The sequence below is a fragment of the Mixophyes fleayi genome, chromosome 1 (assembly GCF_038048845.1).
Source record: "Mixophyes fleayi isolate aMixFle1 chromosome 1, aMixFle1.hap1, whole genome shotgun sequence".
Classification (NCBI taxonomy): domain Eukaryota; kingdom Metazoa; phylum Chordata; class Amphibia; order Anura; family Limnodynastidae; genus Mixophyes; species Mixophyes fleayi.
In genome coordinates, this window is record NC_134402.1 from 144680639 (window position 1) to 144696529 (window position 15891).

General features: G+C 39.1%; 1 protein-coding gene across 1 annotated transcript in view; it reads left to right on the plus strand.

Annotated features, from left to right (window-relative positions):
• The first annotated feature begins 12258 nt into the window (after positions 1-12258).
• The window catches only part of LOC142143471 (alcohol dehydrogenase 1-like), a 40847-nt gene continuing 37214 nt past the window's right edge, over positions 12259-15891 (plus strand). The window contains exon 1 of the mRNA XM_075201337.1: positions 12259-12398. Coding sequence (XP_075057438.1) covers positions 12387-12398 — 12 coding nt within the window. The 5' untranslated portion in view covers positions 12259-12386. The remainder of the gene's footprint in view (positions 12399-15891) is intronic.

Genomic DNA, 15891 nt, shown 5'->3' on the forward strand with positions numbered 1-15891 from the left:
GTCTGTACTCTTGTCTTTAAATTTTCTCTAAGGCCATCCATTAATACTCCTACAGCTACCTCTCTGTGATGTGGGTCCTCACCTATGTTGGATATCCCAGTGAACCGTGTTATCGCTGCTATAGCTCTAGCAAAGTAATCTGAGGCTGTTTCACTATCCTTTTGTTTTATGGTGAAAATCTTACTCCAATTTACCATTACTGGAAAATAGATGGCTAAATGTTTGAAAATTTGTTCTATATTCTCTTGGTTAATTTCATCAGTCAAGGTGTCATCTTCATCTAACAAACAATCTTTAATAAATTTTTGTATGTCAGTATTGGGAGGAAGACACGCCCTCAACACTACACGCCAATCCTTATAGGTTGGTTCGTGTGCATTTCCTAAGTCTTTGACAAATTTCTGACACTTAGCCAACTCCTTTCTAGGGTCTGGGAATTCAGTCATAATGGAACGTAATTCTGATCTAGTCAAGGGACAATGCATTGTAACATTCTTTATAGGGACTACACCATCCTTGTCCGCCTTCAAATTGGGAACTGATATTGTGCGGACTGGATACGCACCCACTGGTTCACTGTCTTCAGAAGATACTACAGGATTTGCTGTTTCAATATTTAGACTGCTATCACTCCTAGTATTCACACTACTCTAACCTATCTCAGCCATTGCTCCTTTCCCATACTTACGCTGAACCTCTAGCATATTAACAGCATGAGCAATGGCCGAAATCACAGTGGGTTTATCTTCATCTTCTGACACACTGGTTTTAAACTGGCTTAAGACAGGATATAACTTAGCGATTTCTCTTTTTTCAGTTTTAATAACGGCTGTACTTACCCCTCCCGCCACATAAGGGGGCGGGGGCGCACTTGCGCTGAGCTCGCCACGCCTATTTCCGCTGTGCATTCGCTGCTCTGCCACATGTTACCTTCCATTTGCCACAATTTTAAACAATCATTATGTTTATTCCTCACTTTCGTTGACTTAATCAACCATACTTTATCTTTTACAGTATTTAGTACCTCTGCATTAAAACTCCCTATTGTTGGGAAAGCCCTATCACAATCTTTCGTCATCTTGACCCACGTGTCACAATACACAGTTGCGTATGCACCATATTTCTTACACATGAGAAACCTCGCTGAACCAATAGGCCCTTCCTTAGGCAGTACACTGGCCATCTCTAGCGTATGCTTAGCACCCATTTTGAACAATACCTTCTACACGGAACACAGACACACCGCAATGCTCTGTTCTTTCCACCCAACAATTTCAACCCTGTTGCTACAATCACCGCTAGAGATCTCTAATGCCCCCGTGGACGTATTTCCAAATAGCCGCGTCCACTCGCTTACTCTTGTTCCGAACAAGAATCCCTAACACAGAAATAGTTCCTCGATAGCCCGGCTATCTCAAATTTCTGTTGAGTTTATTATAACTGGTAGCACCAAGTCGATACAATCAACCAGCCTTTCCAATATAATTCCTCCACGCACTTCCAATTTTACCCTCGCGGTTGTGTTTACCGTGCGGTTAGATCGCACCGCCTACTAATACTAATTATCAGTAAACCTTGCGATCTATTGGTGGCGTTTCGCGAAAACCCGGTTTTCGCACTTGGTATACCTGCCCTGTATACCGGCCTTCAGTTGGGCAAACTGCCTCGTCAGACAGCAACTGAGCACAATCCACAACAAAACAGTGTATCTACGTTACAACATCACACACTATACACCTTTTCTGCGCAGAAAATCAAAAGTTCCCAACAATAGTAATAATGTCTCAGAGGCTTTCACAAGTAATTATACTATACACATATAATAACTATCAAAACGATTGTTTAACCATGTGGCAAATCTACCGGAAGTCCGCGTACGCACAGCAGGAAATACACATACGCTAAGCAATGCAATACAGTTAAAACGCACAATGACAATAGAAAGAAACAGTTTTCTCTTTTGTCCCTAGGTTCTAGTTAGCGTGCCCTAGACAATGCAAAACGGACATTCGTTTTCACAACACAGAGTAAACATCAGGTTTTGAACACATTGCGTTCTTACCCGTATATGACGCGTCTCCACCCTTTGTTGTGGAACCGAAATCCGTTGGTCTTGCGTAACGTCCGGCAACGAAACATCCAAAACTCACGAGCCCCCAAATTGTTAAGTGCGTATTGTCGCTAACCAATAACGATTGTCGAATCTCGATTTGTGTTTCCAACACACAAAGATTTATTCTCAAAAAGTAGCAGTAGATATTCAAGCGAAAATTATAATAAGTACAGCCGTTACTTATCGCAGGCGCCTTGGATCCAGTGTACAGTCATTCAATCCTGAAGTCTGGGGACGAGATGTCTGCACACTAGATGAGGAGCTGCTGTTTATATGCACACAGAAATACAGTAAAACAATGCAGAATGGTATAGCTTGCTTCTATTGGTCCAGGTTTCAGGAAGGTCCAAGGGGTTGTCAACCATTGGCTAGTTCAACCTAAAGAATCCAAAGGAGGGGGTCATCTCCTCAGGGGGTATGCTCCGATCTTCCCGCCAAGATTCCTTAGTCTTAAATAGTTCATAATTCCCTATCATTCATAACTTGCGTATGCACTCTGCGATTCCTTCGCAGAGTGGCCCGGACAGTTGCAAATGTTAAGAGGAGTATTATGATACCACACATGATATGATTCCTTCAACCTGTACCATATGTTTTACTGATATGCATATAACTTATGATATTACACATAAATACTACTATATTTCGACATAAATGACTATGTGTTGCAACTACCATTAATGTGTACTATTTTACAAGTGTGCGTGTGTGTGCGAATGTATGTAAAAGACTAAATACTGTTATTGCCACGTGTTGCAGCTGCGTACGCCCTTTTACGCCGTAGCGTGCCATACGCATCTTTTCAGACAAAGACAACCAAGTTTGCTCGATTTTAATTGAAATGACTTTATTCAATTTGCTGACTTCGACACTATGTAGTCTGTAATATAATAATGTGCTGTCATTGTTGTATCGCTTGATCCCTGCTGAAATTATTATAATAAAAATAGTTAGTTAAAAATACTGTATAAACTACATACAGATCTCCCAATACATATAATGTACTGTATGATGAAAATAAGACATTTGAAAAGCATGACTGTAGATTTATAAATTAAGACCTATAGAGCACTGACTTCAGTAGTTCTTCACCATGGTCTAAAAGACACTTATTTTTCTCTTTGAATTGCACAGCCTGTTAATAAATGTATAAGGCTAACATACAAAGTGAATTGTAATGTCAAAATAATTACTAGCAATAAGAAAAGTTTAAAGTCAAAACACAAAGTTCTGTAATTCTAGGGCCCTGTCCAACAATGCAACTAGACAATACCATTCCAGCATGGATGAGTTAGCATCCTCTGCACAATAACATGTTGCATTTGTAACAAGCTCCAACATGACAAGGTAAAAACCGTACCATGTACCATCTTCCACAACCACAACATAAGCACTGATGTAACTCACATCAATCTATATATACACCAGGTCTTACCGAGACACTTTCAAATAAACAATCTTTCTTTTACAATTAATTGAGTGAAAAAGACCACAAGAGTGTGGAATAACTTCCAGGGACAACATCTGCAGGGGCTATCAGTGAAAGTATCATTGGAATAAACTGTGTGACAAGTTAACCCCCATGATATAATACATTCAGACGTAGGGAATGTGCAGGATCTCCCTCCATATAATAAGCACGTTGAAGTACATCTCCCCTTGTGTTAAACTCAATCCCGCTGCATGTGCAGCGCTCTCATGGACCTGCCACAGCTCGTCCAGGAGACCAATTACCGGTTTCCCCTGAGTGAGTGGTTATTTTGTTGCCTATTTGGGTATTTACAAGCGAAACCCTTTGAAGCACCGGGTAGCCCCGCCCTTTTATATCTGAGCTCCAATCGCTGCTCAGTATCCGTGCAGCTGGATGTCAAAAGTGGAAAAGCGCAGCGGTGACAGAAAGAGATCTGACTTGTGAGGGATTTTGCACCAAGGCTTGTACTGGAGAGGCTGGAGCCAGTGGTGGCACCAATCCCGAACATGGACCTCAAGGTAGGCTAGTGGGGGAGCCGGGACACGGGGAGAGTTCAGGGCGTGAGTAGAAGGGCAGATCATGCCGAGAAGTGGGTGGTGAAGGCGGAGTGCTGGCCCGAGCGATGTCTAGGCTGAAAAAACATAGGACTGATGAAAACAATATGGTATATAATATGTATTATCCGTTTTCTGCCGATTTATAAATAACCCAATAAAGTGTTATTTTGATCGTGTGTGAAATAATGTACAGCCAATCTTACTGCGTACATTTTCAGAATCTAGCCAGAGTTTTCATAGCATCTTCCTACAGGCTCTGACTCCATTACAAAAGGTCAGGACTTCATAAAGTTTTGACCATGCTTTAAATTAAGCCTTGAGATTAATTTCGTGACAGGTGTTACATTTATACTTGTTATCTGGTTTTGTGGTTAATTGGTCTGATATTTTGTTTTCAAATTTCATAGTTTTTGGATAATTGAAGTTTCTATGGGACATATGCCTGGTTAATATCTGGTCATGTTATTACAATATGTTACTTAACCCCCCCACCCCCAGGTTCCCAAACTGTGTGCCGTGGCTCCCAAGGGTGCAGTGGCGCTGTCACAGGGGTGCTGGGGACAGGAAGAGGGAGTTTACACACACACACACACACACACACACACACCCCCCCCCCCCCCCACCACCCCCCTGGCATGCATTATTAAAGCAGTTTATTTGGAAGGTGGCATCTTCAGTGTTTGCAAAGACACTTGTCTGGATGAGCTCTGAACAAATTTTATATTCTGCATGTGTATGCAGGCTATGGTGGAATGATGATGGTGCTATTAATAGATGGATACATACTAGGGATTGAGTAACAACTATAAAATATTATTTCTGCTTATGTCAATGTTTATTTTGCACAGACAGTTTGTGTTACAGATGAACTCCAGTCACTCATAAACATATAATATAAAAGCCTGCTCCCTTTGAGTATCTGTAAACCGGTATCCAGACTCTCGCTCTTCTTTTTTCAGCAATGTTCTTTTCCAATTAGAATATAAGCTCTCATGAGCAGGGCCCTCACTATCCTGTGTTTTCATGGCTGCATTTATTTTGTCTACCTTGTGTCCTCTACTGTTCGGTGCACAAAATAATAATATTATGAAGTGGGCTGGTATACGCGATATGTCATACCATCACTTTTCTTACTGTTTTGATTGTAAAACTATCAAATTCCGTTCACTTACATTTTCCATTTCACCACTTCTAAATGTTCACTTCTACCACTGATTAATAATAATTATCACATTGCTGCCTTCTGCAACATGAAAATAGGACCATTACTGAATCCCAGTCTACATTACTGGAACCCTGTTTCTGGCCATCAGATTCCTGCTTACTGGTGGGAGGGGGAGGATGTTATACCATACTTGTGTATGACTAGATTTCTTTTAGAATATTGTCTTCCTGTTTAATAAGAGACAATGCAAAAACTGCAAATTACATTTGCTCCACATAGACACAGCCCTGCTGTTAAAGTGAGACCATGCACTTCAACTTGATGGCGGTAATTAGTGTTCTTATGCATATATTTTTTATTTGGGCAAGGACAGTCACTGCTTTTGTCACTGCACATATTCTCTTCACCAAATTTCATATTTGTTTTTACATCAAAATAAGAAAAACAAGAATAGTTGTAATAGGATACTATAACTTATATACTGCATTTGGCAATTGAACTGGAAGTAAAGGGTGGCAACAGAGATGTGCAGGTCATTTTGTAGAGGAACGACGTTCCGATGATACAATCTCTACTTCACCATTCTGCAGAATGCTATTGTTGCCATTCAGAAATTGTGAATTCAGCATTTTGTGGAATTTATAGTCTCTAAATAGAGCTGGGACAACTGTGTAAACTAATTCGGCTTTGTGGTGTCATTTGAATTCTGGGAGGAACAAAACAGAGCAGAACATATTATCCAAGGTGAATATTCAGCGAAACCATCTTGATACTTTGTGTCCTGATTTTTCTATTCCAAAATTATCGGAGCCCTCGTTGTTGGGGACAGAATTTTAGTGGATGCCTTAATCCAGCTTCTAGAATAGTTTTGCGACCTCAGCTCCTCCCTGCTTTATTGTCAGATTTGTTTATAGCCGGTGACACTTGTGTGAAATGCCTTCTTATGTTACTGATGGGTATCTTTCAAAAAACACACAACAACCCTTGATATGGCGCCTAAATAGAATAATATATAAACAAAAATTAGCCAAAAGATCAAGCTGCTGCAATAAATAGGGTGGCTGCAAACCACCTGCATAAAATCCAATAACAAAAAAGAGCGAAATTGCAGTGCTAAAAACCCAGCTGGCTTGAAAAGAATTAATAAAATAATGATATAAAACAAAATGAGTGGTCACGGATCATCATATATATATAAAATTTATTATAACTAAGTAAAAATTGTATTACACACCTTAACAAGCTAAAATGGTCTTCATACACAAAAACATTAAAGGAACTACCCCCATATAATGAATCACAGTGCACTGTGATCAGGGCCGGATTAACCATAGGGCTAACTGGGCTACAGCCCAGGGGCCTATGGCATCCAGAGGGCCCTTGAAAGTCCTCAGCAGCAGTATTGATCGGTCAGGGGCGGGGGGCCCCCGGCGCGATCAGTGCTGCTGAGCACTTTCACTGCGGTCCTTCTCCGGGGCGCTGTAGTCTCCTTATTGAGGAAATCCCGTGAGTCTCACTCTCACAAGATCTCCTCAGTAAAGAGCGTACAGCGTGCCGGAGAAGGAGGTAAGTGCCGGGGGGGACGCCGGGGCACCCCGGATCACATGGGGAGGGTTGGGGCGTGGGCAGCTCGGATCACGGGGGGGGGGGGGGGGAGCCCTCACGGAAAATCCTAGCTAGTGCCAAAAAAAATCAGACAGTCTGAATATGGTGGATTATACCTGGCCGATAGCCCACAGTTCGTTTGAGAGTAATTTAAGGAGCTTTGAGTGTAGTGTTCATATAGAACCTATATTCATACTCTGATGATAAACTTTTAGAAGAGTAATGGCTCCAACTGTATCCTATGATAAACTCTCGTAGAGTACTGATTACAAGGAGACTCGGTATAGGTAGACAAGCATGAAAACTCAATTATGAGCTAAAAACGTGTTACCTCCATCCGTATCTTATGAAGATCTCTGGTGAAGTTCTGTTCACAAGGAGACTCTGTAAATTGTATGTTGTTTCTCTCTGACTGAAATATTAAAGTAATTTTATCTGTTTCCAATAAACATTGTCTAAGCGATTTCTTGTGTTTCCAAAGCACAAACAATTTATTTAGCAGATGCAAAAGTTTAGCAGTTCAATACATAATTATAATACAGTACAGCCGATACCAAAAATACATACATACCGCTGCGCCCGCCTGCGCTAGCTGGTACCAGCTACAGTACTTCACTCCAGAATACTGTGGTCAGAGAATGACTGGGCTAGTACCAGCAAATCTGTATTATATGCACTCATTGTTACAAAGGAAACAATGCAGATGATGTGGCATGCTTCTATTGGTCAAGGCTTCAGGAAGGTCCAGTGTACTGCAGGTCATAGGCCAGTTCAAACTAAAAATATCCAAAGGTGGGGGTCATCTCTCCAGGGGATGTGCTCTGACTTTCCCGTCAAGAATCCAGTTTCAACTAGTCTATATGCATTTTACAGTCTGTATCACTTTAAACTATTATTCCCTAACATCGCTAAGTATGCAATGTGCGATCTCTTCAGTGAATTAACCGGACAGCTGCTGATGAATAGGGGATTAAAATAAAACTAAACATGACACAGTTCCTGTAACCTGAACCTTGAATATCACTAGAGTGTACACATAACCTTAATATATATATATTATTCAAATCCCCTCTCCCTGTCTAGATGTCTCTGGTGGACCAGATGGGTATGTGTCAGTTCTCTCTGTGAACGTACTCGATGTCCGGAGCTCCTATTGAACGAGCTGGATATAATCAAATTCTCTCATAGATGTCAGACTCTATAGCATGAAAATAAAATGCAATAGGAGACAGATGGAGTAAGAGTAAGCCTTAATTCACAGCTCCGTGTGGAGCCCGACTCGATCTCTACTCCTTGATATAAGTCGAATGTGAACTCACACTCCAGAGTGGATCTGTGTAGAGGGACTCTCACTGAATCCAGGTGAAGCATTCACCACATAGTGTCCGCTCCTATAGCTGTGAGCGGAAAATCCAAAAATAGGCACTAGCATACATATTCCAAAAATTAAAAAAGATGCAAATGTACAAAACAATGAATGGAAAGGAAAACTAAATAGTATCCCTAGTACCCCTAATGCGTTTCATTCCAATAGTAACTTCATCAGAGGGAATAATCATATTCACACAGGGCTCACAGGAGCATTATATACGCTTAGGAATTCAATTAACCAATCAGTCATTTAATTCAAAACCACTAATGATACGTGACCACATCAAGGCAGAAAAAATAAGAGGTGAATCCTGCTAAAGAAAAAAACTATTTCAACACCATATATAACTCAATATTGTCAAAAACAAAACATATATATAATTCAATCATATAATATATCATATGGTGTTACCTTCTATCTAACATCTCTATAATAAGAAAAATTTACGTAAGAAAATGTGTATAATATAATAAAAAAATATTGAAAATTAAAATGAAAATAGGTAAACAAATTAAATGTGTAATACTATAAGAATAAAACAAAAATAAATAAAAAATAAATAATAAGAATAATGTAGAAAATAAAGAATGAATAAATATAAATGAAATAACAATACATGTAAATAAAAAATAAAGTAAAAAATAAATAAAAATAAGCATATAAATAAAAGTAAGAAAATGAAAAAATATGTATAAATGAAAATTTAAATAATAAAAAATAATAATAATGATGAACAAATAATGAATGAAAAATAAAAATGTAAAAATAAATGTAAATGTCTACAAAAAAAATTATAGAAAAATAATGCCAAATAGAGAAAAAATATTATAAAAATGTGAAATGAACGAATAATACACAATATAATTTCAAGGAAATATATATCTCCACATATTCAAAAAATACAATTTAATTCCATAGATTCATTTAGATCTTTTGGATGGATGGAATTCATTTTATGCATCCATACTACTTCTTGTTTGCAAAGCTTAATATATCTATCTCCTCTGTCTGTCAACTTAACATGTTCTAATCCATGTACAATTAGATAGGAGGGGCCACTATTATGAACTATGGCGAAATGTCGTCAGACGCTATGGTTCAAATATTTATTCAAAATGTTACGTCTATGTTCAACTATTCTTCTTTTGAGAGATCTTGTAGTTCTTCCAACATACTGTAAATTAAAACTGCATTGTAATAGATAGATGACATATTATGTATTGCAGTAAGTAAAACCAATTATTTTAAACCTGTTTTTTGTGGTTGCAGAAATAACTTCTTTAGCCCCATGTTGTACAAATCTGCAAGTAATACAATTGGTCTTAGCACATTTATACACCCCACTAAGTGGTTGTGGTAACCATGTTGGAATATAATCATTCGTTTCCCGACACTGATGAGACTTTTTTAGAAAACTGTGAGCCAATAAGTTCTTCAGATTGCAGTTATTTTTGAACACTACTCTAGGTTTCTCTGGAAGAATAGAGCTCAAGGTGGGATCTTGTTGTAAAATGGGATAGAAATTTGAGATAATCTTTTTTAATTTTCTAAGATGCATTATTAAACTTAGCTTTTATTTCTATCTCCATAGACTGTGGTTTGGTTGAGACCTTATTACATTTATCTGTCAACAGTGTAGTTCTATCTATTCCTTTAACTTTATCTAAGGTAATATGCAAATCCTTCAAAGGATACCCTCTATCTTTAAAAGAAATAAGCATAGCTTGCGCTTGTTGTTCAAAATCTTCTACCGTGGAGCAATTGCGTCTTAATTGCAAAAATTGGCTTTTGGGAATATTTCTCTTCCAAGGTTTGTAATGAGCACTATCAAAGTGTAAAAAGTTGTTGGTATCCACCTTTTTCTTAGAATTGCGTGTAGCAATCTTAACCCCATCAACAGATAATGTTAAATCTAAAAAAATTATAGAAGACCTACTAAGGGTGTAAGTGAACTGTAAATTAAAAGTGTTGGAATTCAGCTGTGAAACAAAATCGATCACTGATTGATCTGTACCGCTCCATACAATGAACAAATCATCTATATAGTGGCCATAGAAGACCAGGTTCGCCTCGAATCCGCCACCCCAGATGCGCTCATCTTCGAACGCACCCATTTAGAGGTTGGCATAACTCGGGGCAAACCTGGTCCCCATGGCCGTTCCCATGACCTGCTACAGAAGAGAATATGGCTAAGGATACTTATTTTTCCTTATTTAAACAACTTCATAGATTAGAATATTTGTTGAAAGCTGAATGCAGACATTGGTGGGATGGAGTCAATCTTCAAAAGTATGTTGATAAAAGTATGATACCCAGAGGCTTACGTCTTTTTAAGACTCTTACTTTGGAAGATGACCCACAGCTGTTACAACAATGGAATTTAGCTTTTGACACATGTTCCCTTTCTTTGATAATATTATTAATTATCGAGATAATAAAGTCAAAGTTATTCAATCAGAAATAGATAGAATAAAAAAAGATTTAGAACCCCTTAAGGATTCAGAAATATTCATAGAGAGAGCTAAAATCATCAGATCTCGTGTTGAAGAGTATGAAAAACATCTGACTGATACTAAACTTCGGAAGTTTTAGAGAGATGTTGAAGATTATCGTTTAGATAGAACAAGATCATTTAGATCTCATAAATTTAGAACGGATCAGATTAGGGGTAGTATTATGATACCACACATGATATGATTCCTTCAACCTGTACCATATGTTTTACTGATATGCATATAACTTATGATATTACACATAAATACTACTATATTTCGACATAAATGACTATGTGTTGCAACTACCATTAATGTGTACTATTTTACAAGTGTGCGTGTGTGTGCGAATGTATGTAAAAGACTAAATACTGTTATTGCCACGTGTTGCAGCTGCGTACGCCCTTTTACGCCATAGCGTGCCATACGCATCTTTTCAGACAAAGACAACCAAGTTTGCTCGATTTTAATTGAAATGACTTTATTCAATTTGCTGACTTCGACACTATGTAGTCTGTAATATAATAATGTGCTGTCATTGTTGTATCGCTTGATCCCTGCTGAAATTATTATAATAAAAATAGTTAGTTAAAAATACTGTATAAACTACATACAGATCTCCCAATACATATAATGTACTGTATGATGAAAATAAGACATTTGAAAAGCATGACTGTAGATTTATAAATTAAGACCTATAGAGCACTGACTTCAGTAGTTCTTCACCATGGTCTAAAAGACACTTATTTTTCTCTTTGAATTGCACAGCCTGTTAATAAATGTATAAGGCTAACATACAAAGTGAATTGTAATGTCAAAATAATTACTAGCAATAAGAAAAGTTTAAAGTCAAAACACAAAGTTCTGTAATTCTAGGGCCCTGTCCAACAATGCAACTAGACAATGCCATTCCAGCATGGATGAGTTAGCATCCTCTGCACAATAACATGTTGCATTTGTAACAAGCTCCAACATGACAAGGTAAAAACCGTACCATGTACCATCTTCCACAACCACAACATAAGCACTGATGTAACTCACATCAATCTATATATACACCAGGTCTTACCGAGACACTTTCAAATAAACAATCTTTCTTTTACAATTAATTGAGTGAAAAAGACCACAAGAGTGTGGAATAACTTCCAGGGACAACATCTGCAGGGGCTATCAGTGAAAGTATCATTGGAATAAACTGTGTGACAAGTTAACCCCCATGATATAATACATTCAGACGTAGGGAATGTGCAGGATCTCCCTCCATATAATAAGCACGTTGAAGTACATCTCCCCTTGTGTTAAACTCAATCCCGCTGCATGTGCAGCGCTCTCATGGACCTGCCACAGCTCGTCCAGGAGACCAATTACCGGTTTCCCCTGAGTGAGTGGTTATTTTGTTGCCTATTTGGGTATTTACAAGCGAAACCCTTTGAAGCACCGGGTAGCCCCGCCCTTTTATATCTGAGCTCCAATCGCTGCTCAGTATCCGTGCAGCTGGATGTCAAAAGTGGAAAAGCGCAGCGGTGACAGAAAGAGATCTGACTTGTGAGGGATTTTGCACCAAGGCTTGTACTGGAGAGGCTGGAGCCAGTGGTGGCACCAATCCCGAACATGGACCTCAAGGTAGGCTAGTGGGGGAGCCGGGACACGGGGAGAGTTCAGGGCGTGAGTAGAAGGGCAGATCATGCCGAGAAGTGGGTGGTGAAGGCGGAGTGCTGGCCCGAGCGATGTCTAGGCTGAAAAAACATAGGACTGATGAAAACAATATGGTATATAATATGTATTATCCGTTTTCTGCCGATTTATAAATAACCCAATAAAGTGTTATTTTGATCGTGTGTGAAATAATGTACAGCCAATCTTACTGCGTACATTTTCAGAATCTAGCCAGAGTTTTCATAGCATCTTCCTACAGGCTCTGACTCCATTACAAAAGGTCAGGACTTCATAAAGTTTTGACCATGCTTTAAATTAAGCCTTGAGATTAATTTCGTGACAGGTGTTACATTTATACTTGTTATCTGGTTTTGTGGTTAATTGGTCTGATATTTTGTTTTCAAATTTCATAGTTTTTGGATAATTGAAGTTTCTATGGGACATATGCCTGGTTAATATCTGGTCATGTTATTACAATATGTTACTTAACCCCCCCCCAGGTTCCCAAACTGTGTGCCGTGGCTCCCAGGGGTGCCGTGGCGCTGTCACAGGGGTGCTGGGGACAGGAAGAGGGAGTTTACACACACACACACACACACACACACACACACACACACACACACACACACACACACACACACACACACACACACACCCCACCCCCCCCCTGGCATGCATTATTAGAGCAGTTTATTTGGAAGGTGGCATCTTCAGTGTTTGCAAAGACACTTGTCTGGATGAGCTCTGAACAAATTTTATATTCTGCATGTGTATGCAGGCTATGGTGGAATGATGATGGTGCTATTAATAGATGGATACATACTAGGGATTGAGTAACAACTATAAAATATTATTTCTGCTTATGTCAATGTTTATTTTGCACAGACAGTTTGTGTTACAGATGAACTCCAGTCACTCATAAACATATAATATAAAAGCCTGCTCCCTTTGAGTATCTGTAAACCGGTATCCAGACTCTCGCTCTTCTTTTTTCAGCAATGTTCTTTTCCAATTAGAATATAAGCTCTCATGAGCAGGGCCCTCACTATCCTGTGTTTTCATGGCTGCATTTATTTTGTCTACCTTGTGTCCTCTACTGTTCGGTGCACAAAATAATAATATTATGAAGTGGGCTGGTATACGCGATATGTCATACCATCACTTTTCTTACTGTTTTGATTGTAAAACTATCAAATTCCGTTCACTTACATTTTCCATTTCACCACTTCTAAATGTTCACTTCTACCACTGATTAATAATAATTATCACATTGCTGCCTTCTGCAACATGAAAATAGGACCATTACTGAATCCCAGTCTACATTACTGGAACCCTGTTTCTGGCCATCAGATTCCTGCTTACTGGTGGGAGGGGGGAGGATGTTATACCATACTTGTGTATGGCTGGATTTCTTTTAGAATATTGTCTTCCTGTTTAATAAGAGACAATGCAAAAACTGCAAATTACATTTGCTCCACATAGACACAGCCCTGCTGTTAAAGTGAGACCATGCACTTCAACTTGATGGCGGTAATTAGTGTTCTTATGCATATATTTTTTATTTGGGCAAGGACAGTCACTGCTTTTGTCACTGCACATATTCTCTTCACCAAATTTCATATTTGTTTTTACATCAAAATAAGAAAAACAAGAATAGTTGTAATAGGATACTATAACTTATATACTGCATTTGGCAATTGAACTGGAAGTAAAGGGTGGCAACAGAGATGTGCAGGTCATTTTGTAGAGGAACGACGTTCCGATGATACAATCTCTACTTCACCATTCTGCAGAATGCTATTGTTGCCATTCAGAAATTGTGAATTCAGCATTTTGTGGAATTTATAGTCTCTAAATAGAGCTGGGACAACTGTGTAAACTAATTCGGCTTTGTGGTGTCATTTGAATTCTGGGAGGAACAAAACAGAGCAGAACATATTATCCAAGGTGAATATTCAGCGAAACCATCTTGATACTTTGTGTCCTGATTTTTCTATTCCAAAATTATCGGAGCCCTCGTTGTTGGGGACAGAATTTTAGTGGATGCCTTAATCCAGCTTCTAGAATAGTTTTGCGACCTCAGCTCCTCCCTGCTTTATTGTCAGATTTGTTTATAGCCGGTGACACTTGTGTGAAATGCCTTCTTATGTTACTGATGGGTATCTTTCAAAAAACACACAACAACCCTTGATATGGCGCCTAAATAGAATAATATATAAACAAAAATTAGCCAAAAGATCAAGCTGCTGCAATAAATAGGGTGGCTGCAAACCACCTGCATAAAATCCAATAACAAAAAAGAGCGAAATTGCAGTGCTAAAAACCCAGCTGGCTTGAAAAGAATTAATAAAATAATGATATAAAACAAAATGAGTGGTCACGGATCATCATATATATATAAAATTTATTATAACTAAGTAAAAATTGTATTACACACCTTAACAAGCTAAAATGGTCTTCATACACAAAAACATTAAAGGAACTACCCCCATATAATGAATCACAGTGCACTGTGATCAGGGCCGGATTAACCATAGGGCTAACTGGGCTACAGCCCAGGGGCCTATGGCATCCAGAGGGCCCTTGAAAGTCCTCAGCAGCAGTATTGATCGGTCAGGGGCGGGGGGCCCCCGGCGCGATCAGTGCTGCTGAGCACTTTCACTGCGGTCCTTCTCCGGGGCGCTGTAGTCTCCTTATTGAGGAAATCCCGTGAGTCTCACTCTCACAAGATCTCCTCAGTAAAGAGCGTACAGCGTGCCGGAGAAGGAGGTAAGTGCCGGGGGGGACGCCGGGGCACCCCGGATCACATGGGGAGGGTTGGGGCGTGGGCAGCTCGGATCACGGGGGGGGGGGGGGGAGCCCTCACGGAAAATCCTAGCTAGTGCCAAAAAAAATCAGACAGTCTGAATATGGTGGATTATACCTGGCCGATAGCCCACAGTTCGTTTGAGAGTAATTTAAGGAGCTTTGAGTGTAGTGTTCATATAGAACCTATATTCATACTCTGATGATAAACTTTTAGAAGAGTAATGGCTCCAACTGTATCCTATGATAAACTCTCGTAGAGTACTGATTACAAGGAGACTCGGTATAGGTAGACAAGCATGAAAACTCAATTATGAGCTAAAAACGTGTTACCTCCATCCGTATCTTATGAAGATCTCTGGTGAAGTTCTGTTCACAAGGAGACTCTGTAAATTGTATGTTGTTTCTCTCTGACTGAAATATTAAAGTAATTTTATCTGTTTCCAATAAACATTGTCTAAGCGATTTCTTGTGTTTCCAAAGCACAAACAATTTATTTAGCAGATGCAAAAGTTTAGCAGTTCAATACATAATTATAATACAGTACAGCCGATACCAAAAATACATACATACCGCTGCGCCCGCCTGCGCTAGCTGGTACCAGCTACAGTACTTCACTCCAGAATACTGTGGTCAGAGAATGACTGGGCTAGTA